At 53.3% G+C, this 23,442-nt stretch overlaps 1 protein-coding gene across 1 annotated transcript in view; it reads left to right on the top strand.

The window, feature by feature from the left end:
- Positions 1-2,917: 2,917 nt before the first annotated feature.
- Positions 2,918-23,442, top strand: part of RTN4RL1 (reticulon 4 receptor like 1) — a 78,467-nt gene continuing 57,942 nt past the window's right edge. Inside the window, exon 1 of the mRNA XM_066363513.1 lies at positions 2,918-3,428. Within this exon, the coding sequence (XP_066219610.1) occupies positions 3,416-3,428 (13 nt within the window). The 5' untranslated portion in view covers positions 2,918-3,415. The remainder of the gene's footprint in view (positions 3,429-23,442) is intronic.

Raw genomic sequence — 23,442 nt, forward strand, 5'->3', positions numbered from 1 at the left:
TGCCTGGAGGCTGCCCAGAGAAGAGGGAAGGCTAGGCAGGTCAGGAGTGAACAGCCAAGGGGAGGACCAGAAGGGGTCAATGCTCTGCCCCTCAGGCCACTGATACGTGTTCTTACAACAATCACAACTCTGAACAGAAATGTGGTCAACATGGGTCTCAGGAGCACACCTCTCACCTTGAGCTGAATCCAGCCTGGACTTGCCCATCTTCCTCAGTTTCTCTAGATCCCCAGAGATCAGGATATCAATTCTAGGGATTCCCTGAGTCCAGCTCCTCCCCCTTCACAACACTAAGGTTTAGCCTGTGGGTAGCCTTAGCCCTGGCTTGAAGCTATAATTTCCAAAGGGGAAAGATTGGCTCCAGCAAAGCAATGGCTTCTCCCTAACAGGCACCCTCACCCTTTAGGGCTTTCTCTGAACTAGAGGTGGGCCTGTTGATAATGGAAGATCCCCATCCTCTTATAATGTCTTCCACAGCCTCTGTGCTAAATGAAGTGCCCTGGCCCCTACAGGGAAACCAGGTGATGTCCAGGAGAACTAGACATCAAGGACAGATGTAAGCATGTCCCCCAAATCCTGCAGTGCAAAATGTTGGGAGCTTCCATTTAATTTGGTCCAAGAACACATCCATCTGTCTGTGGGGGGTCTCCCTGCCTGAGTTACTCAGCAGTTTGAGTAATTATTGCCTGACAAGAAGGCAGGCACAGTGTACCCCCACATTATACCACAACACCCACTTACTGTCACCTCCACCCTTGGCTGGACTCCAAAGCAGCACCCAGCCCTCCTGAGGCTGAAATAACTCTGCTTCTCACACTCACGCCCAGCTCCAGTCAACTTTGCCTAAGATGCTGGAGTTTGTGGGGCAGGATTCATGGGGAGGTGGCTTGGGGAGGTGGTAAGAAGAGCAACATACCCTGATTCAAGCTGACAGTTTGGCCCTGATTTCCTGTATGACACTGAGCAAGTTTTTTAACCTTCCTGGGCCTCAATTTACTTGTGGAGGGCTTCTGCAAGTTCTTAGTGTCACTGGGTTCAACTTTAGGGTCAATTTGGCAGGGCTCAGCAGGGTGTGGGGCAAGCTCAGCCCTGCAGCTGGTCAAGGCTAAGAGAAAGAAGGCCTCACCTTCCGTTCTCACCCCAAGATGGGCCAATCTTCAATCTTTGGAACAAGGTTACTTTCTCACCTCCAAGCATTTGTATATTCCAGGGGTCCCCAAACTTTTTACACAGGGGGTCAGTTTACTGTCCCTCAGACTGTTGGAGGGCCGGACTATAAAAAAAAACTATGAACAAATCCCTATGCATACTGCACATATCTTATTTTAAAGTAAAAAAACAAACAAAAAAACAAAAAAACGGGAACAAATACAATATTTAAAATAAAGAACAAGTAAATTTAAATCAACAAACTGACCAGTATTTCGATGGGAACTATGGGCCTCCTTTTGGCTAATGAGATGGTCAATGTGCTCCTCTCACTGACCACCAATGAAAGAGGTGCCCCTTCCAGAAGTGTGGCAGGGGCCAGATAAATGGCCTCAGGGGGCCGCATGCGGCCCGCGGGCCGTAGTTTGGGGACCCCTGGTATATTCTCTCCTGCCTGGAATGGCCTTTCTCCTTCTCAGCCTGTTGAACACAGCCCTGAAGGCCTAATCCAAATGGTGCTTCTTCTGTGAAGCCTTCCCTGACAATCCTTCACTCCCCAAGAGAGCCTGCAGAGACCCCTCCCATACTTTGTATCTCCTCTAACATTCTAAGACCTCTTGTGGGTTTTTCTTTCCAAAGCTTCTGGAAACCCAAGCCTATTAGCTCACACCAGAGCTTCAGTGCTCTGAATGCATGTATAAGCACTGTCTCATTTAGACTTTCCTCATTAGGTCCCTATTAGACTGTAAACTCCACAAAGGCAAGGATCTTATCTTTCAATTGGCTTAAGTCCCAAGACTAGTTGTGCCCTCGACATGATAGACCCTCAATAAATGTGTCTTGAATGAGTGACTGAGCCCACTCTTTTTCCTCTCCCAGGATCCCTCTTATCCCAGGCCAGTAGGGGGTGCCGGCCTCCACCCAGGATCTTGGCTAGCCTGACCTTCTCAACACTCTGCTCAACCTGCCCCAGATGGCATCTACTTTCTAGGCGGTGCCTTCTCCATTTCCTAATGGAAGCCCCGGGCGGGGGTCTATGTAGACCGAGGGAAATCAGAGTCTCCCCCGCCCCCTTACAGGCGGAGATAGCCCACTAGCCCCTCGTAGATTCTTCCATCTCTCTGGGGTTTGCAACTGTGCCTCCTAGAATGCTTGCTGCCAGGTCTAGACCCGCCTGGGGGCTCCTCTCCAAAAGAATAGTGTCCTGGGATGCGGGAACCGCGTCGTCAGGGTCGGTCGGAGCTGTCCTGGGCTGGGAGGAGCCGTCGAGCCTCCAAGGAGGAAGCGGAGCCGACCAAAGAGGAGATGTCCAGGGGTGCGGACTTGTGATCGGAGCCCTGGGCGGCGGTCGTCTCGTCCCAGCCTGTCAGCAGAGCGCACGCTTCCAGCCGCCTGGCTGGGTGACCTCCATCCGCGAAGGGCGAACAGGCGGGGGTTGGGCTGCGGGTGCGAGCTCTGGGGAGCCCACGGGCCGGGAGGGGCTTTCAAGTGGTCTGACGACCGGCCCGGGTTTGGGGCTGGTACCGGGACGGACGCGGGTGGAGGATCGCCCCTGGGGGCGGGCACAGCGCAAACACCTTGGGAGGCGGCGCCGCGCGGCTGAGCGCCACTGCCCTGGGAATAGGACGGCGCTCGGCACCGAGAGCTGAGAGCACTTTCATAAATTTTGTATGGGAGGCGCTCCGTGAGCGGGGGCGGGGAGCGGAGCGAGGGGGAGGGAGCTAGCGAGCCAGAGAGGGAGGGAGAAAGGAGGAGAGGTGGGGGAAGCCGGGGGAGGAAGGGAGGCGCCCCGCTCCGCGGATCGCTCAGTCTTGCAAACGCGCGCAGGGCGCTTTTCCCCGAGCTCCGCGTTGTGCGCGAGCGCCCTTTTGCAGCAGCCGCGGTGGCGGCGGCCCGAGGGGGCGGAAAGAAGGGGGCTGGGGTCGGGGGGGGGGGGCGGCGGCCCCCCTCAAAACCGCCTGCAAAGTGCTCTGGGCTGCAGAAGCAGGCCGCCGGCTTCGCGGAGCAAGCCGCTTGTCCCGGGGCTGAGCGAGCGCGCGAGGCTGCCGGACAGCGCCGCGGTTGTTGGTGGGCGCCGGTGCCCTCTGCGCGGGGCTGGAGCTCACCATGCCCCTTCGGGGCCGGGCCGCCAGGCACAAGCGGATCCCCGGCTTGCCCCCGCCTCGACGCGCTCGGATTAGCTGCAGCCAGCGCCCAAGGATTTGAATCCAAACCCTGGAAGGGAGCGCGCCTTGGCCGACCTCGGAGTGGGGGCTCCTCGGCCAACATGTTTCGAAAAGGTGAGTTAGAACCGCAGGGGCAAGTTGGAGTTGGATGCGCACCGGGCAGAGAGCCGCTAGCCCGTGGGCTGCCCGAGAGCTGCTGGCGCCGGGGCTCCAGCCGGGGAAGCAGCACCTGGCCGGGTGGCAGGCTTGCAGAGACGCACCCGTGGAGGGGTTGCTGCTGGAGCTCAGCACGGGTCGGTGCTGAGTTGGGAGACACGGGATTTGCCCCATAGATCAAGCGACCGGGCCTTGGGATCAGGCTCGGCGAGGTCATTTCGAGACCACGGTGAGCAGCCCATGATGGAAAGGAATCTGGCCTCCTGGGACCTTTGCTTTGCCATTACAAAGTTTTACACTTGCAGGCTCGGTCCCCTGCGCGGGCACGCGTCGCAGGCTTCTGCCGCTTTGTGGGGAGTGGGGGCAGGTCCATCCCGCGCTCCAGTGCAGCCATCGGTCAGTCACCGCGCGGCCCAGGCACTCACTGCGCGCTTTAGATTCCCAAGTGGGGCCCGGACGCGGACACTCTCCCGGGAGCCCAGCTTTGCTGTCCACCGACTGGCTCTGGGAACCCAACGGTCGAGGGGGAGGGCTAGCGCTTACGGTCTGGTTCCTCAAACTTTCCCTATGCCTGGTGCGGAGGTACGCGAAGGCAGAGGCCGCGCCGGCTGCTTGCACCGCCTCTGCCAGGCTCAACTTGAGATCTGGCCCTGTTACCACCTCACCACGACCGTCCAGCAGCCTGGCTCATTGCCAAGCGCTGCAAAGTTGGCTGGCGCCGGGGAAGTCCCGCCGCGCCCCCACGTGGCTGCTGCGCGGGGAGCGGTTCCCGGGCCCAGGGAGGGCAGGTGACCTAGTCGTGAGCCCGTGGACCCCACCACCCGCTACCCCGACCTCTGCTTCTGCCTCTGTTCCCTCTCAAATCCGGTGGGCTGCGACGCCCGACCGGGAGCCGCCCCCCCCCCCCCGCCCGATTCCTGGCCGAGAGGGGCCGTGGGCGAGCCACCGCGCCAACGGCGGGTAGTCCCGGCCCTGCGGGAACCGGTTGAAGCGGGAGCTCAGGTAGAGTAGGGGCCTGATCCCTGCGCTCCACGCGCCAGCCTTAATCCGCCCCTGTTTCCATGGCAACAGACCGAGGTGTCGTAAGCACAGGATTCTGACCTCACAGTAGGATGGAGAAGGAGAAAACGGGCAGGGAGAGGTGGCCGAGAAGGGGAATGTGTAGTCTCAAGGTGGGCGGAGAGGAGCAGATGTAGCGGTGAAGAAAGAGACCCCATAAGCAGATGGACAGGTGGGGGAAGAAGCCACGCCCTCGCTGGGAGTGGTAAAGGCTTCGTGATGGTCCCCATTCACTTGTGTGTGACTTGTGCCCTCCACGTGGGTCGGTGCAGTGCCCGGGAAATGATGAGCTTTCACTCCGATATGGGGGGGAAAAAGTCTGGCTGGTTGGAGAAACCACCTCATAGATACACCACAGTTCCTTGTCCCTGAAAAAAGGGACTAAAAGTCCTCTCAGCAACCAGTGTGCTGGCCAGAATGTCTCTACACAAAGAAGGTGCTTTTTACAGAGCTGAACACAGGCCCAGATCTGAGAAACTGGGCCTGAGGCATGCAAACTTGCCCCAGTGGGTAAGATTTCTCCAGCAGTTTTAAAAGTCCACCATGTCTGGCTGCAGGTCTGTGATGGAGATAGTAGAGAGGACTTGACATCTTATTTTCTTTTTGGTTTTTTGTCGTTTTGCAGTTTGCCGTTAGAAATGAGCCATGAACCAGTCCATGCACTTTGTTTGGATGGTTTAGGTGCCCAGGGAGGCTTGAGCAGCATCCAGGAACCTTTTTCTCCCATCTTTGCTAGCCAGAGCTCCAGCTTGGGATGAGCCTAGTCATTCAGGGGGGCTGCTCCCTAGGGAAGGCTCTTACCCTGCTCAAGAGGTGGCCTTGGGAGTCAGCAGTCACGTGTGTTTCCTCTAAGGCTATTTCCCCTTCCTGCAGACTTGATTGGTGGGGAGACCTTGTACCAACAAATAGGTTTCCACCTGGATTGGTCTGAGGGAAATAGAGGAGAGAAGGCTCTGCTCCATGGCTTGGAGCCTGCTGATGGGACACTGTGTGGGCAAAGGACTTTTATTTTGGGTTTTTCCTGGGCAGTTTTCTCCGTTGGCCCAGATCTGATCCCTAGGACTTGTCTGTTTTACACACATGCTGGACACTCAGATTCTCGGTGTGGAATCTAGGTATGTGCCCAAAGCCAAAGGTGTGCCTGAGGCTAATGTCAAGGGAGGTGGCTATTGAAGTTTTCTGCTTCTCAAACTGTTCCTAAAGGTTCCAATCAAAAATGTTTTGAGAGCCTGACCTGTGGTGGCGCAGTGGATAAAGCGTCGACCTGGAAATGCTGAGGTCGCCGGTTCGAAACCCTGGGCTTGCCTGGTCAGGGCACATATGGGAGTTGATGCTTCCAGCTCCTCCCCCCTTTTCTCTCTCTGTCTCTCCCTCTCCTCTGTAAAAAAAAAAAAAAAAGTGTTTTGAGATAGGTTACAGTTTCCCTGCTTATCAAATGCAAAGCCCTACATGGGGTCCTGGTTCTGAGGGAGTTTCATAGTTTAATTATGTTTTGGATAAGGATTTGAAAGATGAAAAAAAAAAGTCATTCTTCCTAAGTCCTGGAGGGGAGGAGACGAGAAAAAACCCTTACTTTTCTGCAAAGGGTAGGGCTCATGGTCTTGACAATGGAGTGCTTTGTGGTCTGAAGCCGGAAAGGAAGAAGATGAGAGTAGGTATTGGATCCTGAGGGTCATCTCTCTGATTTCTAGTTGTCTTATTACAGTGAGCAGGGTGCCATCCCCTGGCAGGACATTTTAGGGGGTGCTGCCTTGCATTTCTTATTGAACAGACTCTACTGGGCATAACCCTATCTTGGTGAACCAGAACAGCCCTGAGTGCTCAGTGGATCTTGCTGCTACAGTGCTGGTAGCTGACAGCTTTGGCAGCTGCCCTGCCAGCTTTTCCATAACCTGGTGTACCCTGCTAGAACCAGTGATATTAAAAGCAAACCTGTGGTCAGAGATGAGAGGCAGACAGGGCAAGCAAGGTCCCAAGCCACCTAGTATCATCCAGGAAGAAAGGGAAGCCTGCTATGAAATTTGCTTTCCCAGAAGTGGCTTGCTTAAGGTCAGAATCTATGGTTTTCATTTTTAGAGCTACAAAAACAATGCAAATCAACAGCCTCTGGGCTAATACAGAACCTTAAAGTTTTTGTCTTGTTAAGCAGGGAAATAGAGTGCCAAATAGGCTTTGTTAAGTGGCAGTCTAATTAATAATTTAAAATCTTGTAGCTGTCTTTCATTAGAATTTATCTGTACATCAACCACAAAATCAGTCAAACACACTCATTTATAAGTTAATGCCATCCCTGAATAATTCAGCAAGAGCTAGATGAAGGCCTGCAACCCAGTGAGATGCATCTTGTCCTTTTGGTTTCCATGGCCAGATGGGTTGGCCTGGTGGCTAGATTGCGTCTCCTTTGTGGGAAGAAGGGAAGGCACAGGGTGGACAGGACCACAGCGTAGTCAGGTGCTTGCTTGATTTGAATCCAGTTAGATGATCACAGAATCTCGAGGTGTGAGCAGGCTCCCTCTCTGGGAGCTTTTGGTGACATGGTCCACTTTACCCCAGTGGAGAGGGGAGAAGAAGAGAGTTCCATGGACAGCCAAGACACTTTTCTTTCTGCTGCAGAGGAAGTAGAGAGGGAACATATAAGAGCCCTGCTTGAGAGGGTTGAGATATGAGGCTTCTTAGCCCAAATCCATGTGCAGAAGTGGAATTGCAGTCTTCCCAGACCAATTCTGTCATACTCAAGAAATGTATCCTAGTGAAACCAATGTCACCAAAACAGCTTCTTCTTTTTTTAAAATTAAGTGAGAGGCTGGGGGGTGAAGAGACAGACTCCCACATGTTCCCTGACCAGGATCTACCTGGTGACCCCTGTCTGGGGCTGGTGCTCTGCCCATCTGGGGCCACTTCTCTGTTGCTCGGCAATTGAGCTATTTTAGTGCCTGAGGTGAGGCCATGGAGCCATCCTCAGTGCAGGGGCCAACTCTTTGGAGTCAATCTAGCCATGGCTGTGGGGTACGAGGAGAACGAGGAGAGGGCAGGGTAGAGAAGTAGATGGTTGCTTCTCCTGTGTGCCCTGACCAGGAATTGAACCTGGGACTTCCACACACCAGGCCAATGCTCTACTGCTGAGCCAACTAACTGTCCAGGGCCCAAAACAGCTTCTTTAATTGGGAGTTTCTGGGTTGCTTCTTTTCTCAAAGATCATGGTCCTTCTGCCAGAAAAGAGAAGCCAAGGGGAGGAGGAATTTTCTAGGAGTAACCAGACCCTCAAAAGAAAGGAGAGGCAGAGTAAGTAGCTAACTAAAGCCTATGCATGTGTTTTCTTACTGATAGCCAGAATAAAGACAAGGAAAGCAGTGCAGTATTCCCTTTGTGAGCTCAGACAGCGTAGAAAATGTGTTTTGGTTTGGTTCTTGCTATGCCAATACCTCACTACAGTTCACAGGTCCATTTTCTACAGAGAAACTGTTCAGGACCCAAACTCCCAGCATAGGTACACCAGTCCCTCCACTACAAGAATGAATGACTCCCAGAGTTTTTGGCCTCTGTCTCAGGCTGCCAACCCTGAGCCCTCTGGAGGGTTGAACAGCTGTGTGTATGGAGACCAGGTAGATCAATGGAGCAGACAGTGGACTTGATGCAAGGAGAGGTTCTTGGCCAAGGTTGAAAAGAAGTCTCATTAGGAAAAGGAAAAAGCACAGGAAAGGGTAAGTGTGTGCCCTCTGATCTGTGGCACAGTTGACAGCAGATGGGACAAAAGAGGGAGGCTTGTCGGGTGAATCCAGCTCCAGCTTTGGCGTCGGGGCCTGAAAAAGGACAGAGCATAAGTTCACTTGCTGGAGGTGAGAAGGAGGGGCAGGCATCATGAAGGATGGCAAGAACGGATCTGTTTGGTACCATCTGCAGCGAAGTAGTGGTTAAGGTTAAAGCAGAGAGGAGATGACAGGGAGGGAACAGATGGCCGAGCAAGCAAAATAGCTGGCGAAACAGGAACAGAGTCTCCAGGGACAGCAGAAGGCAGGACCTCCACACAGAGTGCCGGAAGCAGCCCTTTCTTTGGGGGGCGGGCCAGACTACTCTGGGTAGAAGTGAATTAGAGAGAGGAGTGGGGTAGGGAACTCAGGGTGAGGGATCTTTGGAGCTGGTTAGGGGGCCCAGGAGCAGGGACCTCCTTAGATGTCATTAACTTGGAAGAGGAGGCAGAGCTGACTTGGTGTTCATCACTGGAGTGAGGGAAAGCCACCTCGGGACTCAGAGCTTGCCTGGCTGAGCCTGCTGGGCAGGGGTACGGATGTTGGGAGGAGGTATGGATGCTAGCTGGAAACAGGGGCGGCAGGGATTAGACTCATCTTCCCAACTTGCCTTGGATTTTTTCATGCTAGGAGTGGATCCCTTATGTCAATCCCTGTCCACATGCTGACAATAACTGTGTGTAATTACTGATGGGCCAAGCTAAGTGTGCTCCACACCTTATATCATCTGCACCGTCACCCTTCAAGATCAGTCTGTGCTTGTCCCTGCTATACCGATAAGGAAACTGAGGCACAGACAAATGCAGTCCCTTGCTCTGGGTCACTCAGCTAACATATTGTTGACTCAGAATGCAATCCCAGCTCTGTCTGCTACCACACTCTCTCCATGCTCTCTCAACCTCTACGCTCACTGTCTCACATGCCCATCTGCCTCGATTTATATGACATTTGTTTTGCAGGGTGTTGGGCACTGCTGAATCATTTGTATCTTGTTACAGAGCTCCCTGGTTGTTCCCATGCACTCCCTTTCTGGTTTCCCTCCAGCGGGGTATCTGGGTAGGACCTGGGACTTCTGGGACCCTGAGCCACTGTCCCATGTATCTCTTCTCCTCTGCCCCCCTTTATGTCTGAGTAGACACACCCATCATCTGCTTTCTCCTGCTCTGGTTTCTTCAGAGAGAGGGGACGGTGGGCCAGCACTCTTCCTGCTTTCATGCCCTTGAGAAGGACCTAGCCGCGGTTTATTTGGGGGCTGGACCTTCCACGTTCATTGCTCTCCCTAGCTTCCCATTCCAGCCTGGCTGGGTGGATTTGTTAACAGCCATATCCCAGACTGATTGGTGGTTGTCTGGGGAGCAGTAGCCCCAGAACACGCCGGCCCAAATGGGTGGCAGTCGGCGGGCTGAATGAGGCAGGGCCCCCACCTGTGCCTGCCCCCCTCCTACTCTGTAGTGCTTCTCGCTCCTGGCCTGTGCCTGCCCCCCGCCCCTACTCTGTAGTGCTTCTCGCTCCTGGCGGGCTTTCCCACGGCCCAGCCCTGGCCTGTTAGTGGGATGGTAACAGCAGCACTCAGGGCTGTATTCCAGGAAGACTTCCGTCCTCTTCTATCCATGGTTGAGTTCTAGAGAGGCCAGTTCTTCCTGTGGTTTAGAAAAGATAGAAGATGAAGTAAGGGGGAGAGTCTAGCTGATCGAAGGGGGTAGAAGAGCAGACCTTCGCCTCTGAGCAAGGAGCCCGTTCCACCTCAGCGAGGCAGGGTGTCTGATCGAACAGATATGGTGGATGATACTGGGTCTAATCAGCCAGCCAAGTTGGGATCCAAAACTGCAAACAACCCTTCTATCTGATTCGGTGCTGGCACAACAAGAGGGTTGGCACACACACACACAGAGAAACACACCTGGTAAGGTCACAACAGGCTCCAGGAGTGTGTATGCCAGAGGTTTGCTAGTGTAGAGTGGAGCTCTGCACCCGAGTGCACGCTTCTGGCCTGCTGGCCCGGGATCCCACGTCGGCACTCACTCTCTGGGTCCAGCATGGCCTTGGTGTCATAGGTGGGCTGTGAGTCACTCGGTGGGGAGCCCCCAGGACTGGGCAGGCCTGGGCTGTGTGTGCCGCATGTGAACAAAGCTTGTCGAGTGTGTGTGTAGCTCATCCACGTAGGGGTGGGTGGACATGAGTCATTACACAGACCACTGCAGTCCCTGGAGATGGGGCCTATTGGCAGCTTCCTGGGCCGATTTCAGAGGGCAGTGGCACCATGGTTTGGCGAATCTGCAAGAAATTGAGCAAAAGTTTTCTCTAGGTCAGGAGAAAAGCGGAGCTCTCAACTCTCAGCCAAGTGGGGTGGTGTGAAAGTTTGCTTCTGCCTCTGAAACTATCCTAGCAGAGTTTGCCATCTCTCTCTCTGGGCACCCGAGCCAACACAGAGTGAAGGGGCCTTTACCTATGCTTCTATAGAGAGATTCATGAGGCCCTAGGGGGGAAATCAGCATTCTTCTTACAATGACTTATTTATAGGGTGATTGCATGATGGGGGTCTGAAGGCTAAGGTGCCCCCATTAGTGAGAAGCACACAAGGCAAGAAGCCTTGCTCTGCGTTTTTTTTTTAATTTGTTGTTATTTATTTATTTATTTATTTATTTATTTCAGAGACAGAGAGTGAGTCAGAGAGAGGGATAGACAGGGACAGAAAGATAGGAACGAAGAAAGATAAGCATCAATCATTAGTTTTTCATTGCGCGTTGCAACACCTTAGTTGTTCATTGATTGCTTTCTCATACGTGCCTTGACCGCGGGCCTTCAGTAGACCGAGTAACCCCTTGCTGGAGCCAGCGACCTTGGGTTCAAGCTGGTGGGCATTTGCTCAAACCAGATGAGCTCGCGCTCAAGCTGGCAACTTCGGGATCTCGAACCTGGGTCCTCTGCATCCCAGTCTGACGCTCTATCCACTGTACCACCGCCTGGTCAGGCCTTGCTCTGCATTTGACATTTAGTGGGGCAACTCCTACCAGGGAGCTAGCTGCCTTTTCTTTTAGAAGGTTTTGCCTTTAATGTTCTATTCATGGGCTTGTCTGAGCAGGCTGGGAGAAGGAAGGAGCCTGTTGTGTAGTGGGCATCGAGGCTGAGGCCGGCCTGCCCTGAGGGAGGCAGGGCCCACGTAGGACATGGGTGGCCAGCGTGGGGCGGCCTGGGCAGGCCCAACTCTGGGAAAAGCAGCTGTACTCCTGTGCGGCGGGCAGCCTGTCACCCGGTCGCCGCCTCTCCCATTGGTGTGCACTGTAGGTATCACACTGCGTGCTGTTCACTCTCCTGTCTGTGTCCTCACTGGCTGCCAGGCTGTGCCTCTGACAGCAGCCCTGTCTGACCCTGGCTTTGGCCTGGCCACAGCCCTTTTCTTCCCGGGGACTCTGGAATTGTGGAAAGAATGCCAAACTTGGAGTCCTGGGGCTGTGTTTGGTTCCATCTTTGTGGTTGACTCACTAGATGCCTCTCTCGGCCTCAGTTTCCTCATCTGTAATATGACACAATTAGTGGTTTTTTAAATGTTTTTCAACAGAAGTGTTTCTTCAAGTGATATCAGAGCTCAGAATACAAAACAGACAAGCACAGAGCTGGGGCAAGAGTCCTCCTCTGTCCTCACTGCCACCCCAGAAGACTCCCCTGTGGTCCCCCCTAATAAGACAGTGCACCCAGGAAAGCCACCGGGTGTGATGTGTGTGTGCTAACAAAGAGACACTGCACTGTCCCCAGGGCCCGAGTTTGAGTTCCCTCTTGCAGTGGAGGTCAGTGGCTTCTTTCTCCCTTTTGGACACCTTGTGACCATTTTGCTCCCTGGGAGAAATCGTCTATACTTGCAGTCTCCCTGCCCTCCCTGCCCTCTCACTCCTCAGCTGGGATGTTCAGCCATCTCCTCCATCACTCCACTGGCACCACTCTGGCTTGACGCTGACCTTACCAGACATTTTTCTTGTCTCACCTGACCTTCTGGTGGTATTTGGCTCTGGCGGCCACAGTTTCCCCTTGGCTTCCCTGCTAGCAGCTCCCTGGTCCTCTTACTTCTGTGGGTGCTACTTCTAAGCCTCTATGGCTTCAGCTCTTCTCGCCATCCTTCAAATATGGTGCCTCCCTGGGCTGTACCCTGGGCGTCTCTCCTCCACACGCAGCCTGGGGGGATTTCAGCAACACTGACTGCCGCGCCCACTTGCTGGCTCCCCCACACCCCCCTCCAGTTGAGATGTTGCTTCTGATGTACAGAGCCATTATTTCAGCTGAGCCGCGATGCTCCGCCAGCTCACTACAAACCTGCTCCCTCCCCGTTTCCCCCATCTCAGGCATCTGGCGCTGTCATCCTCCCAGGTACCAGCAGCAACTGGACCCATGGAGGAGCCTGGCCGCCACCTCTCCTCGTTAGTCCACCGGGAAGTGCTGCCATTCTCCCTTGGAGTCCTTCACATCTCCTCCTCTCCCTGCCTCTACCCTAGCTTAGGCCACTGTCTTCTCCCAGACCATGTCAGCAACCTCCCTGCCTCTACTCTTGCCTTCACCCAATCCAGGCTTTACATTGTGGCCAGACTCTCCAATGCTACACAGTCTCATCCCTTGCTTAAAAACCTTCGGTGCTTCCTTTTTCTCTGGAGGACAGTCCAGACTTCCCAGCTCGGCTGTCAAGTCCTTCCCCCTTGCCCTTGCTCCGCCTAAGCTCTACCCTCCCCTCTCCCGATGCCCACTTTGACCTCTGAGGCCCAGGTCTAATGAACTTCTTTCCCTTCCACCGAATCATGCTCTCCTGTGTGTAAGGATCTGCACAAGCAGCCCAATCTGCCCAGGACACCTTGCTGTCTCTTCACTTTCAGTCCTATGCTTCAGGACTCAGCTTACATATTACCGTCTCTGGGATACCTGCCTGCACCTTCTGGACAAGGGGTGGGGTCCTGGAATTCCCAGAATACCTTATACTTTCCCATCATCCTACTCAACCAATTTTATTGCAGTTACTTATATATTATCTGCCTTCCCCAGTGGATGGCAAGTTCCACGAGAAGACTCTTTACCCCTTGCCCCTCCAGACCTGCTCTCCTCCCTTCTGCTGTCTGTCTCAGGAGGTTGGCCCGTCTCACTTCAACAGCGGACTAACATGCCCTCTCACTTCCAGTTGGGTTCAACCAATGGTGAGTGACCATGGCTCCTCATGTCCCTCCTCCATCAACCAAAGTTTCTCCCAGAAGTACAGCCTGAGACAAGGACTCAAGGACAAGTGGTTTAGTTGGAAGGCACTTGAGGAAATGCAGTAGGCAAGTAGGAAAGTGAGACAGAGAAGGGAAGAAGCCGACAATGGGCACTGGTCGAGCAGACACCCACTGTGGGCGACCATAGCTTCACCCCACTGGGGAACTTCGGGATGAAGTCTAGAACATGCACCTCAATGCTAGCTCACCCAAAGGGGAGGGAGCTGGTGTTTATACACAATTCCCACTTTCATTGGCTAAGTGTTGTGTCTATGGGGAGATTAATTCCCAGGCTCTGTGGGTGAGCAAAGGCGCTCTGCTACTAAAGAAAGCCCTCAGGCAAAGAAATGCAGGTTTGACAGTTGGAAGTTAGGCTGGTGTGTGCTGAAAAGGTAAAAGCGGCCCTGGCCGGTTGGCTCAGTGATAGAGCATCAGCCTACTGTGTGGATGTCCTAGGTTTGATTCCCGGTCAGGGCACACAGGAAAAGTGATCATCTGCTTCTCCACCTCTCCCCCTTCTCCTTCTCTCTCTCTCTCTCTCTCTCTCTCTCTCTCTCTCTCTTCCCTAGGCGCTAAAAATAGCTTGTTTGGGCCTGACCTGTGGTGGCGCAGTGGATAAAGCGTCAACCTGGAAACGCTGAGGTTGCCGGTTCAAAACCCTGGGCTTGCCTGGTCAAGGCACATATGGGAGGTGATGCTTCCTGCTCCTCCTCCTCTCTCTCTCTCTCTCTCCCCTCTCTATAATGAATAAATAAAATCTTTAAAAAAAAATAGCTTGTTTGCAAGCATGGCCCCAAATGGGCAGAGCATTGGCCCAGATGGGTGTTGCCAGGTGGATCCTGCTCAGGGCACATGCAGGAGTCTGTCTTTCTATCTTCCCTCCTCTCTCTTGGAAAAAGAAGGAAAAAAGGGTCAAAGCAAGGACTGTGGGCAGGCCCTCAAAGCAGTCTGTGCAGCTCCTGCTGGTGTACCTCTCCAGGTCCAGCGAGAGCTCCTGCCCCTGGTGGGGGTGATGGTGGTGGTGGTCTCTTCGCGTTTCCCTACCCCCGTACACACCTTTATTATGGAGTCATCAAATTACTCAATCTGAGAGTGCTCTGTTTTTCTTACCGTGACCCTACTAAAACAGCCTTCTGCACCAAATATTTATAAAATGCAGCACCTAGTGTAGACATTGAGTAGATCGTGTTGGATTAATAACTAATGTCATCTTTATGAGTTGGCTAGAAATGTTGATTGAGTGATTGTGTGTTTAAGTTGGAACCCAAGAAACTTTCTACCAAAACCTAATTTTTAAATTGTTCTCTAACAGTAAGAAAAATTAAATCATAATTACTTAGGGCTCAAGAAGAAAGGAAAGAAGGAAGGAAGGAAGGAGGGAGGGAGGAAGGGAGGGAGGAAGGGAGGGAGGAAGGAAGGAAGGGGAAAAGAAAGAAAAAAGAAAAGAAAAACAAAAAACTTAGTGCCAGGAACCAGCAGGAAACAGTTGTGTGTGTGTGTGTGTGTGTGTGTGTGTGTGTGTGTGTGTGTTAGCGAGGAGGAGGCAGAACTCATTAAGAGCAGAAAAGGAAGGTCTTACTAGCCCCAAGTTACAGATGAGGACAGTGAGGCTCAGAGAGGCTGCATAGCTCACCCAGGACCTAGGGCTGCTGCCTGACACCCCAGCCCTACTCTGTTTCTCCAGGCCCAGCCGAGGCCCAGCTGAAGCCATGGCTGCAGGAAGCTAGGCCGCACAAAAAGACTGGTCTACTGGACCACAGAGGATGCACAGTGGGGCAGGAACTGTGTTGGGAAGAGAAACAGGACTCTCAGAAAAGTTCAGGGTTGTACTTGGCAGATTTTTATGGAACAAAATTTGCACTATTGATTCCGTGGCAAATGGAAACCTCTGGTGGACACTCTGGGCCTCAGAGATCTGAAATGTTTAAATGAGGCCAGACCGAACACGAGGAGATAAAATTGCCAGGCGAAGTTGAACTTGGGGGTCGCCTGGGATGAGAATACTCTGCCTCTTTTACCTTCTCTCCCATCTGTGAACATGACTTGTTACTTGAACTCCTTGCAGGAAGGGCTCCCTGGTTGTTGCCCAGGCCTGTGGTTGAAGTAGAATCTCTGAGCAGAGGGAGAGAGGCCAGGATTTAGGAGAAAGTACCAGCCAAAGGGGAAATTTTACCATCAAATGTGGGGTGGCGATTTGCCCTGGCGCTGCCTTGAAGTAGCAGAGGTTATTATTTCCCTGTAATTGGGCCACTGTCTGCAGTGGGCTGGTATTTCTGCCTTAATGGACTAATCTGATTGCAGAGATTGAATGAAGCTTGTTGGGAAATGGGGGATTGTTGCAAGGAGATGTGTCACCTGGACTCCAGACACTTCCCAAATAAAGAGTGACTCTAGCAAGTGGCAGCCTCTCTGTGGTCCCTCTCATACCCTCTCCTTCCACCCAGCCCAGCTGCGCCTGTGCCTGCCCCACTGTCTGCACCCAGGACTTGCCATTCTTCACAAGGCCCACTATGGCCACCAGGGTTACTTGTTTTTACTTCCTCTTTCCACTGTTATTTGCCCAACATTCTTGGTATTCCCAGCTTTATCTCCCCGAAGGAAGACCCCCATTGAGCCAGCTATGTTTTTCCATGTCAGACCTGTTATAGAGCACAGTCACCTATGGATTATCTATCCATGGCTGAGCTGGCCGCCTTTTATCCTGTCAGCCAGAGGGGTGTGGGAGGGCTGCCTTCATCTGCCGAACATTGAACTTATTGAGTGCCTGCCTACTGCTGGCTTGGCAGTGAGGATGAAGCAATGAATACAAACCAAGTCCCCTGTTCCTATGGAGCTTACATTCTAGCAGGGAGAACGGGCAATAAATGACTAGCTATATTCTGTCAGGTGGGGGTAGGTGCTTAGGTGAAAATTAACAGAGAGTTAATTAAGAGGGTGATGAGAGAGCTATTATTTTAGAGAGACTCGCCAGGAAATTTTTCTGATAAGGTGACATTTGAATAGAGGCCTAAGTGAAGAGAGGGCAAGTTCTCTGCAGCCATCAGGAGCTCTCTGCCTCTGCTTGGGAAGAGCTCTGCTTGTTCCAGCCTGAGGGAACAGGTGCAAAGGCACTGGGGCAGGAGTGTGCTTTATACAATACCTCACTGCCTGTGGGCAGGGCAGGTATTCTGAGGGTTACCAGAGGCGGATTTAGGTTGGTTGAGGCCCTGAGCGCAGAAGAAAATATTGGGCCCCTTAAAAAAAAGAGAGCGACAGGGAAAATAAAAATACATGTAAAGTTGGGGTTTTGCAGGCCCCTCAGAAGTCAGGGCCCAAGGCATGCACCTGTTGCGCCCGCCGTTAAAATCCGCCTCTGGGGGTAGCCCATGCTCAAGTTCCTTTGAAGAAGACCAGAACTTGGGGTCAGCCCTCAGTCTATCAGCCACTTGGCCATGGGGAGGAGCCAAAGCACAGACCAAAGCAACAGCAATAATGGGGGTGGGAGAGGGGGTGATAGGGCTGAGGTTTCCTCCTCCCATTGGGGTCAGACACCTCTCCTCCTTGGCTGTTAATGTGGCCCAGTCTACAGCCTTAGTACAAGGACAGAGCTCAGTTCCCAGAAGCCTGTCCCTTTTACATCAAAGAAACATAGAACTTAGTTCTGCATATGGTCTTGTTTTTTTAACCTACTGCCTCATTTATACATCAGCCTTTTCTCCCAGAGTAAATTTTTTGAACTTCTCAAATAATGCATACACATGGCAGAAACATTGGAAAACCACAGCTTGGCACAAAGAAGAAAATTGCTATACTCCCGCAACCCAGAGATTGGAAAGCGCATTCCTCCCGGGATATTTGGTGCATCCTTTCTTCTGTGCTTCTTAACTACATTCGTGCAAATGTGCCCTGTTTTGTTGAATTAACAGTATCTCTCACCCTGGCTGAGTGGCTCAGTGGATAGAGAGTGCGTTGTCCCAGTGCCTGAAGTCACAGTCTGATTCCGGTCAGGGCACATACAAGAACAGTGAGTGCACAACTAAATGGAACAACTAAGTGGAACAATGAATTGATGCTCCCCCCCGCATTCCCCTTCTCCTTTCCCACTCTTCCTCTCTCTCAAATCAATGGAAGAATAAAAAACACAGCATATCTCAAATGTTGGTAATTCTAAACATGTTGTTTTTTTGACAGAGACAGAGAGAGGGACAAATAGGGACAGACAGACATGAAAGGAGAGAGATGAGAAGCATCAGTTCTTTGTTGTAGCACCTTAGTTGTTCATTGATTGCTTTTTCATATGTGCCTTGACCAGGGGGCTACAGCAGACAAGTGACCCCTTGCTCAAGCCAGCGACCATGGGGTCATGTCTGTGGTCCCACGCTCAAGCTGGTGAGCCCATGCTCAAGCTGGATGAGCCCGCACTCAAGCAGGCTACCTCGGGGTTTCAAACCTGGGTTCTCTGCGTCCCACTCCGACACTCTATCCAATGTGCCACCATCTGGTAAGACTAAACTTGTTTTAATGGTTACAAAATGTCCATCGTGTGATTGCCAGTGTCCTTGAATTGTGCACAGAGGCTGTTTCCAGGTTTTTGCTGTTAGGAACCATGCCACAGCCAACACCTGTGTACATGCCTTGGCCTATGTGCTGTGTGGACTTCTGGGCAGGGGGAGGAGAGGAGGGTGAAGAGGCTGGTGGGTGGAAGCCATGGTGGGAGGTCAGTGATGCACGTTAGCTCTGGGGACTTTACACTACCCCAAGCAGCAGCCAGACAGATCTGAAGCTTTCTGGAGGGTCATGCATGTGCGTGTGTGTTGAGGCTGTGAACATGGCCTAGGTCCCAGGGCAGCAGCCTGTGGGTGCACCAGAGGGGAAGAGGCACAGAGGCATTAGTAGTCTTCCTTGGGGTTGGAGTGGCTTGTGGCACCCACAGCTCTTGAAAATGGAGCATGAGAAAGAACACACTCCTTCTGGTTTGGACCAGGGGATTTGTGTGATTTTGACAGATTTGTAGATTCTTTGGTGCTAAAAGGGACCTTACAGCTCACTTGAGAAAACCAAAGCCTAGAGAGCTCTGGTGGTTTGCCCAACATCTCACAGCATTAGGAGTGGTTGGCTGATGTGTTCCATAGAATATCCAAGACGCACTGGCTGATAACATTGGCAGCATGCCTCTTATGTGTCCAAAACCCCTCCCCTGCCTCTCCCTGCATCTCTACCCAAGCAGAGCCCACACTGGTGGCCTCTCTGGCTGTGCTAGGTGGCTGTCTTGCTCGGTGGAGGCTTTCTCTCATAAGAGCAGAGGGTCTTGTAGGGAGATCTCATCCCAGGGATCAGTGGTCAAGCCCTTCACTCCCCAGAGGGGTGGTTCAGCTTGCAGGATCCGGCTAGAGCCAGGTTCAAGTCCTGGGATTGACCTTATTTCTCTGAACTTGAGTTACTCAATCTGTAAAATGGGGCTAATGAGAGTGCCTATCTTGTAGGGTTGTGAAGACTAAGTGAGATGATGCTGATAAAGTCCTCGGGACCCAGAACAGGAGCTCAGTGCATCCCACCCTCAGCAGTAGTAGTAGCACCAGTAACTTCCTGTGCCATCCCTCCTGCTGACCAGAACTGGCTGCCCCTTGAAGGTTTGCTTCTCTGTCTCCAGGACTGAGTCCCACGTGAATGGTCAGATAGACACAGGACATACTTGGCTCAGGGCAGAAGTCTCAGGACCAACAGGTCACCTTGGGTGGAGGGGGCTGTCTTTGGGAAGGACTAGTTCTGTCCTGAACTCTCTGCCGCCTCCACCAAGGGCCAGGGAGAAGTCTCCGAAGGCAGTACAGGGGGAGCTGTAGGGAACATTCCTAAGTGGTTTTCATTGGCTTAGAAAAGTGAGATGAAGCTGAAAGCCTTCCCAGAAAATGGTGTGTCGCCACTAATGGCCGGCCCACAACCCTCTTCCTTCTCAACAGGGTGCCCTTAGCAGAAAGGAAAACCCAGCTCCAGCCCTGTGCCTTGGGCTCTTGGCCTGGGGAATGGACACTGCTTCTTGCCTCCTTCCTCTCCTACTTATTTCTGGTCTGCTGGGAGGTTTTCCTGCCACCTCCATATATGGAGCCAAGCAGCTGAAAGCAGGGGCCAGGAGCCAGACAGCCGGGAATCAGGGCCCTGGTCTGCCACTTACCAGCTAGCTGCCTGACCTCAGGCAAATGCTTTTAATTCTTTGGGTATCAGTTTGATCATCTGAAAGTGGGGCTAATACCACCCAGCTCTTCGGTCCTGAGATTTGTGATAAAATGGATAGGAAGTGCTCTCCTGGCATGTAGCAAAGCCTCAGTGAGACATTGCTGCTGTTCTACCTTCATCATCCCTATCTGTTCTTCAGCAGCCCTGTGCCAAGGCCTACTGTGCACCAGGCTCTGTGGGGACCCCAGGTACCAAAATGAATGTCACAGTCCTCTTCCTGGTAGCCTTGCCTCCCTGGCTTTTAAACTCATGGTAGATCCCTCTATTTTTTGTTCTAAGATCCATAACAAAGGAGGCTGGGGTGTTGCCTTCCTGCCTTCCAGATCTGGCCTCAGTGGGCCTCAGGACCCTGCAGGATGCCTCCCCATCTTTGCATAAACTGACAACCTGCCCCCTTTCCAACAGGCTGATACAATTCTGGGAGGTGAAGGGTGTGTCTGAGGATCTGGCAGTGCCCCTGGGTGAAGCCCTCAGAAGTTGGGGTGAGAGCTGTCACCTCCTCTACAGAGGGAGCTGGATCAATTTCACTCTCACCACTCCCTTGAAAAGGGCAGCAACATGGGGAAGGCCTGTTATTGGTGGAGGGTTTGTCCTGGAGGAGTGGGAGAAGCAGCTGGTATTCGTGCCTCCCATGGGCTCGGACTGTGCAGCCCAACTGGGGGCACAGACCTTTCCTGCCCAAACCCCCTCCTCCACTGAGATGGGGTCCAGGTGCCCCCTGTGCCGAGTGTGAAGGCTCCCTGGTGGTGGGCTCTGCTCACCTCTCTAGTGCCCATTCTTCCTTCCACCCTGCTGAGAACTGGCCCGAGTGTTTTTACTAACAAGCTAGCCACATTACAATCTCAGCAGAATTAATCTAAATAAATAAATAAATAAAATTTTTGAAAAGGGAAAGAAAAGAAAATAGTCCTTGCACACATGCTGCTGCAGTGTCTGCCAGGACCTACGATCTGGTACTATTTTTTAATAATTGAGGGTAATAAATATGTATTTCTTTCTCCTCCTCCCTGCCCCCCCATCTTCCGCAGCTTGTCAGCTCCCTGCCTCTCTCCTCTGATCAGACCAAGTCTTCCCCAAGCAAAAAAAAAATTCCTTTAAGCAAAAAGGATTAAAGCCTTGAAAGTAGGTCTGCCTAAGCTTTCCCCCCTCCTTTCCGCTTCCCCAGTGTTGGTGAAGAGGGGCCCCTGGGAGAGCTAGGGACGGAGTGGGTGGGGGTGGGCTGGTGCAGCAAGTCCCTGGTGGGGGCCTCAGGAGCAGAGGCCCAGCGGACTCCTGTCCTACAGCCCCCAGTTCCAGTCCTAGGCTATCCTGGGGAGGCAGCCAAGAGGGGCTAACCTGAGAACCAGGGGCCCCCTGCCTCACACAGTAGCCTACAAGAGGTAGGAAGGAGGGCTTTGGTTTCAGTCTCGGCTTGGCTTTGCAAGCTGGCTTTGTGCTTTAGGGGCCTTTGTGACTTTGGGGTAAGCATCTGAACCTCAGTTTACCCAGTTCTTGTCAGACACACAGGGCAGTCTGTAATCTCCCCCATCCCACAGCCCTCCACAGTTTCCAGCGGGCTGCCAGGTGCACCTGTTTTTCATGCAGCATTCCCTACATCCTGAAAGAGAAGGTTGAACCTGGGTGAAGCCCTCAGAAGTTGGGGTGAGAGCTGTCACCTCCTCTATAGAGGAGCCTTGCCCGAGGCTGGTGGACCAGTCGGTGTTAGAACTAGAACTCCAAGTAGGACTTGCACCCTCTCCCTCATTTCTGTCCTCCACCCCATGTGGCTTCCTGACAGGGCACCCAACATCACCAACCCTAAGCCCAGAGCCAACCCAGCGAAGGGTTGGCCTGACTGGGAAGGGAGCACCAGGGCAGCCATGGTTGCTGCTTGGCAAACCTACCTTCGCCCTCCCCCGCAGCTGCCAGCCTTGCGGCTCTGCTGAAGCAGCAGCTCTGGCCTAAGTGGGCCTCCCTCCCTCTGAGCTGGGCACACGCATGCAGCACTGGCTGCAGGTGGCTGGCCCTGTGCCCCTGCACCCACCGGGGCCCAGAGTTCCTGGCCTGTCCCAGTGGACAGTGCTTGGCCACAGGGCTTCTAGGGCCCTGCTGCTTGCCCCTGGGGACCAGCCTGCCCTGGCTGCTCTGGGCCCGAGGCTAGGCGGGAGAGGAGAGGCTAGGCCATGAAGGCCGGAGGGCAGGAAAAGCGAGGAGGGAGGTGTCTATTTATAGCTGGCTTTGCTTTTGTTCCTTTTCCAGCAATGCTTCTCTTTAAATAGGAGCAGGGCTGGAGGCTGCAGCTCTTCCCCAGCCGCCTATAGTCAGTGCGCAAGTGCGTGTGTGTATGTGTGTGTGTTTAGGGGGCAATGTATAGGGATGGGATGGGGGTGGATACTAGTGCATGCGTGTGCATGTGTGGCAGGGATGGGATGAGGTAATTGTCATCTCTTTGTGTGTGTGTGTGTACACTAACAGGTACAGAGGTGGAGATGGGTGTTCTTTGTGTGTGAATGTGCTGTGCACCAGCATATACACATGCTTGTGTAGGGATGGGGCAGTTTTTAGTATTTATGTGCATGTGTGTGTTTATATTAGTGGGTGGGGAAGCTGCTCCTTTGTTGATGTATGTATATGGGCACATGCATACATATATATAAAGATGGGGTCAGGGTGGGCAAATGTGTGTATCTATCTCCACATGTAGAATGTGACGTTAGCAGTGTTCAGGATGAGTGCATCCATGTAATGGGATCATTGGAGAGTAGTTACCCATGTGTGCTTGTGTGTGTCATAGTATGCATTTGAATACTGTGAGTACACCAGACTGTACGCATGGTGAGGACGGCCCTGTCTCTCCTGTCCTCTGCCCCCAACAACGCTTGTTCCGAATGAGTATGGATGGCTAGTTGTGTGCGTGCCCCATAAAAGGGACTCCAGGGTCTCCTGACTGCAGGGAAACTTCCCATCCACCAGGGTTGTTAGAGCTCTCCTAGACGCAGTTCCTGAAAGACTGAGATCACTCCACTTGTCACACACACACACCCCCCCAGGGCATTGGCAGCAGGGCCACCTCGGGTAGAAAAGTGCGACCGGATGCAGGGCAAGCCTGGTGAGGAAGTCCTGGGCTTTAGGGGTATGCCTGTGCCTAACTGGCCTTGCATCTATACACCTCTGCTTCTGCTGGTTGGTTTCACGTCTGTAAAATGAGAGCGTGGAGCCCTCCGGGGGCTGCTGTTGGAATCGAGATGGCGCAAGTAACGAGGCCTAGGGCAGCCTGGGCGCTCGGACCCACCGTAGGTCAGGACTGGGGTCGCGTGGGGCAGGGCTCGGGCTCCAGGTCTGCGTGCAGGACCGGGTGCCGGCCAGAGGGAGCGGGGCTACTGAGAGCGCGCCGCAGGTGAGGGGAGTCGTTTCCCGGGCAGCAGCGGCTCCCCGCGGCGCAGCGCGGTAACCCAGATCTGTCAGAGCGGCCGGCTCGCCGCGAGCAGTTCCCGCCCGGGAGGGTCGGGCCCAGGGGTGCTTGGGGGCCGGCCCGCCGGGGAGGCTCCGGGGGCACCCGGCTTTGGACCCTGCCCTTGCCCCTGGGCCGGGCCTGGCCTCGCCGGCAGCTCCGGATCGATGCGACAGCCCTTCCCTCCCTTCCTCCAAAGGCCAAACAAAACATAGTAAATATTTAATCTGGGCCAGGGAGCCAAAGAGGCCTCCCCGCCCCCTCCTCAGCCGTCTGGCTCCTCTGCCAACCCCAGCAGC

The sequence above is a fragment of the Saccopteryx leptura genome, chromosome 2 (genome assembly GCF_036850995.1).
Source record: "Saccopteryx leptura isolate mSacLep1 chromosome 2, mSacLep1_pri_phased_curated, whole genome shotgun sequence".
Lineage (NCBI taxonomy): Eukaryota > Metazoa > Chordata > Mammalia > Chiroptera > Emballonuridae > Saccopteryx > Saccopteryx leptura.